This window comes from Penaeus japonicus, unplaced genomic scaffold, assembly GCF_977035675.1.
Source record: "Penaeus japonicus unplaced genomic scaffold, GWHDUDI00000001_assembly GWHDUDI00000001, whole genome shotgun sequence".
Taxonomy (NCBI): Eukaryota; Metazoa; Arthropoda; class Malacostraca; order Decapoda; family Penaeidae; genus Penaeus; species Penaeus japonicus.
Genome location: NW_028234403.1, coordinates 41,299,643 through 41,304,642, shown reverse-complemented (window position 1 = coordinate 41,304,642; position 5,000 = coordinate 41,299,643). Strand labels below are relative to the sequence as shown.

The window sequence follows — 5,000 nt, the reverse complement described above, 5'->3', positions numbered from 1 at the left end:
AATAATAATGATAGTGCTAATAACAATAATAATTATGATGACGTTAATAATTATGATAATAATGATGATAGTAATGATGATTATAATGATGACAATTATAATCACCACGTATTATTACAGTAATGATAATGACGATAATAATAATAATAAGGATAAAAGAAAATGAAGACATTGAAAGTGATGATGAAAACAATAATCCTACTTCGCCTTTCTAAATAGAAAACAAACAATTCATAACAAATCCAAACAAAATTCATTCACTCTCTAGCCTCACAACCCAAAATCATCTCTTCATTCTCTCTCCTCTTCATTCTCTTCACAACCCAAATTCATCTCTTCATTCTCTCTCCTCTTCATTCTCTTCACAACCCAACATCATCTCTTCATTCTCTCTCCTCTTCATTCTCTTCACAACCCAACATCATCTCTTCATTCTCTCTCCTCTTCATTCTCTTCACAACCCAACATCATCTCTTCATTCTCTCTCCTCTTCATTCTCTTCACAACCCAACATCATCTCCTCCTCCTTCATCTCTTTCTCCCTTCTCTCTCTTCCTCCTTCCATCAACACAACACATCTCAACAGAAGAGACCTGGTTCTTCTCTTTACAGTGGAAAAACTTCACCTCTTGGCACTGCGACGAGTACTGGCCGAAGGAAGTTCGCTTCGACCCCGTGCTAGGAATGTGCATCACGACTTACGACTCCAAGAAGTTGTTCTACACGCTGTTAACCATCGCTCTCTATTTTTTGCCTGTGGGAATCATGCTCTTGAATTACGGGTGAGTTTTTTTTTTTTTTTTTTTTTTTTTTTTTTGGGGTGGGTGGGTGGGGGTGGGGGGGGATATGTTGTTAGGTGATGGGAATGGTTGTGTTGGCGGTGATGTGATTTTGGTTGTGTGGTAGTAGTAGTAGTAGTGGTAAGTAGTAGTTTTAGTAGTGGTAAGGATAGTGGTTTTAGTAGTAGTGGTTTAGTAGTAGTAGTAGTAGTAATGGTGATGGTGTTGGTAGTAGTAATAGTAGTTATAGTAGTAGTAGTGGTGGTAGTAATAGTATTAGTTGTAGCAGTAGTAGTTGTAGTGATAGTAATAATAGTAGTAATCAAAATCATAAACATTTCAAATGATAATAACACCATAAACCTACAACAAACATCCGACACCCAAAGAACCAACTTCCTAAATCGAAAAAAAAGCGACCGCCCACAGGTCACCAGAATCCCACACAGCAATCAAAAAACGCCCCCGACATCAACACATCAACATCAATATCAGCCCTTAACCATCCCACCTTTTACATATCTATCTATCTATCTATACCTTCCCTTCTCTCCCTCTTTCATCCTCCACTTCCTCTCACCCCAAGACTCGTGGTGTGGAGGCTGTGGATGACGCAGCTGCCGGGCGAGCACTCCGCCCCCGCCCGCAACACAGCGACGAGAGCCAAGAAGAGGGTGGTGAAGATGGTGTCGGTGGTGCTGCTGGTGTTCGTTATCTGCTGGACGCCCCTCCAGTCCATCATCCTCTACAGCAATTTCTTCCACGCTCAGCACTATGCGGGAGAGGTGGGTGTGGCTAGGTGTGCGTGTGGTTTCGTTTGTTTGTGTGGTTGTGTATGTATGTATGTATGCGTGTGTGTGTCGGTGTGCGTTTGGTTTCGTTTGTTTGTGTGGTTGTGTATGTATGTATTCGTGTGTGTCGGTGTGCGTGTGGTTTCGTTTGTTTGTGTGGTTGTGTATGTATGCGTGTGTTTTCGTTTGTTTGTGTGCTTGTGTATGTATGCGTGTGTTTTCGTTTGTTTGTGTGCTTGTGTATGTATGCGTGTGTTTTCGTTTGTGTGGTTGTGTATGTATGCGTGTGTTTTGCTGTGCGCCTGTTTCGGTGATGGAGTCTTTCGCTCAAGATCTCTTAACATTGTTTTCAGCTTTTTTATTCATGTCCTTCTTGTTAGGATCACTCCCAGTTGTTATAAAGCCACAATTCCCGTAGTAAAACAATCTCGCTGTGAGCAGCTTTAGATATTTGTTTCCAAACTTTCCAGCCAAAGCAATCTCTAAACTTCGTCAGCTTTTGACCGCCTTGCGTACGGCTTTCTATTATCACGATATTGCCTAAGCTTTAAAACCAAGAAGAAAGGAGGGGGAGAACAAATATAGGAGGGGGTGAAGGAGAGGAAAAGAGAAGAAGAGGGAAGATAAGAAACGAGAACACACATTTACGAAATAGGAGGATATATATATTTTTAAAATCATTTACGTCTCTCTCTCTCTCTCTCTCTCTCTCTCTCTCTCTCTCTCTCTCTCTCTCTCTCTCTCTCTCTCTCTCTCTCTCTCTCTTTCTCCCCTTCAACTCTCCCCCTCTCCCTCTTTCTCTCTTTCTCCTCTTCATCTCTCTTTCCCTCTTCCCCTCTCCCTACTCTTTCTCTCTCTCTTTCTCTTTCTCCCTCCCCCCTCTCTCTCTTTTTTCCCCCTCTCTCTTTCCTTTTTTTTTCTCTTTCTCGCGCTTTTTCCTGGCCAGAGCATTTGCGATCTGACAAAATGAGATTTATTCTCGCATTCACTATTAAGTTGATATGCATATGTTAATTCAATTCCCCTTTTTTCTTTATCTAACATTATTTTGTTCTCTCTCTCTATTTCTCCCTTTCTTTCTATCCGTTCTATCTTTTTTCTCTTTTTCCCTTCCCTTTTGATTCTCCCTCCTTATATCCGTCATTCTCTGTTTCCCTTTCTCTCTGTCCCTCTTTCTCTTTCTACTCTCTCTCTGTCCTTTCCCCTCTTTCCCTCTCTCAATGCCTTTCTCTCTATCTCTTCCTCCCTATTCCCTTTCTTTCCATCCCTTTGCCTCTATCCCTTCCTCTCTCTTCCATTCTTCCTATCCCTTCCCACCTGTCTTTCTCTCTATCCCTTTCTCTCTCTTCCATTCTTTCCATCCCTTCCCATCTGTCCCTCTCTCTATCCCTTTCTCTCTCTTCCATTCTTTCCATCCCTTCCCATCTGTCTCTCTCTCTATCCCTTTCTCTCTCTTCCATTCTTTCCATCCCTTCCCATCTGTCTCTCTCTCTATCCCTTTCTCTCTCTTCCATTCTTTCCATCCCTTCCCATCTGTCTCTCTCTCTATCCCTTTCTCTCTCTTCCATTCTTTCCATCCCCTAACGTCTGTCCCTCTCTCTCTCTCTTTCTTTCTTTCCATCCCTTCCCATCTGTCCCTCACTCCATCCCTTTCTCTCTCTCTTCCTTTCTCTCCTCCCACTTCCTATCAGCGCCGGCAGAGAATCCCCGCCAAGCCATTTATAAGCTTTCTCTGGATATTTGAAATGATGGACTACGATGTCTCTCCTTCTCGAACTTCCAGAGCTTTCAAGGACGAGTTTGTGAACGTCTAGCTGGTTATTGCAAAGGGTCTTGATGAGAGTTGCATGGCTTTGGGACAATGCTTGACACTTAGCTGCTTTCGTGGCTGCTTTGGTGTCATGTCATGTTGTGTAGTGATGGGTGTTGCTGTGTTATTGGTGGATCTGTAGTGCTTTAGGCATACATATATAGAGTAATAGATGAATAGATTTAGGTGTGTATATATATATATATATATATATATATATATATATATATATATATATATATATATATATATATATATATTTATATATATATATATATATATATATGCATATATGCATATATATATATATATATATATATATATATATATATATATATATATACCCTTATATACAACTATATATATATATATATATTATATATATATATATATATACATATATATGTATATATATATATATATATATATATATATATATATATATATATGCATATATGCATATATATATATATATATATATATATATATATATATATATATATATATATATATATATATGTATGTATGTATGTATGTAAGTGTGTATATAAGTGTGTTACCAGTGATCCTTTTTTATAAAGCAGGCTATCAGAAATAGATAAGCCACTGATGATACCCGCAATAACATATACTCATAATAACATTAATGATGGCGTTAATAGCAATAACAACGATAATGCAAATAACATCCCAATCAAAAGGAAAACACCTTTCATATCTTTCAAAAGATCCATCCTGCAAAACATACATACTAATTTCGTAATAAGCATTCGCGATGCCATACCAGCTCATCACCGCACGCCAAAAGCCAAAGGTCAAAGGTCGAAAGCAGCCCATGCATGCTATTCTCTATCAAACTTGTTAATGAACTTTGTCGCAACAATTTGGAACGCGTGGTGACCGAGTGAATTGGATGGCGAGCGAGCCACTAGTGGGGCATCGGGATAGGACTTCAGCATCCGGTCCTGCACTCTTGATGTCCTAGACTTTGGGATTAGTGCAGCCCTGTAACGGATGTTAGCTCGTTAAGAGGAAGGATGCGGGGTGAAAGGGGCGACGGGGGGGGGGGGGTTATTATGATTACGAGTTATTATGATTACGGGAATATCTTTATATTTTACGGGAATATCTTTATATTTTACGGGAATATCTTTATATTTACGGGAATATCTATATATTTTTTTTACATCTTCTGACATGTCAAATCATGACTATGGCACACGAACCTAATGACCGCAATGTTCAGCACAAAGATGAGATGATTCATTGACCCATAAAACCTGTTTCGGAAAAAAAAGGGTTGACTGTATGGCAGAGAATTGTTGTTTAGCTTTTTTGTATTATCTATCAAATTCAACTGTTCATCCTTCGTCTCTATCTATCTGTGTATCCTATTCCCTCTACCTATCTCTCTCCCCCACTATTCACACCCTTCTCACCCCCAATTACTCTCCCTCACCCTTACCTAATAACTCACCAATAGTCAATCTAATCTTCCTCTCCCTCTCCTCGCCGCTTACACCTTCCCTCTCACTCTCCCTTCTCCCCCACTTCCCCCCAGCACCCATGCCTTCTCACTCACTCTCCCTTCTCCCCCACCTTCCCCCTCCCTCTTCCTCA

General features: G+C 40.0%; 1 protein-coding gene across 1 annotated transcript in view; it reads left to right on the top strand.

The window, feature by feature from the left end:
* The window catches only part of LOC122255251 (substance-K receptor), a 30,127-nt gene that overhangs the window by 4,255 nt on the left and 20,872 nt on the right, over positions 1 to 5,000 (top strand). Inside the window, exons 2-3 of the mRNA XM_086540381.1 lie at positions 613 to 782; positions 1,366 to 1,564. Of these exons, the coding sequence (XP_086396507.1) occupies positions 613 to 782; positions 1,366 to 1,564 (369 nt within the window). The remainder of the gene's footprint in view (positions 1 to 612; positions 783 to 1,365; positions 1,565 to 5,000) is intronic.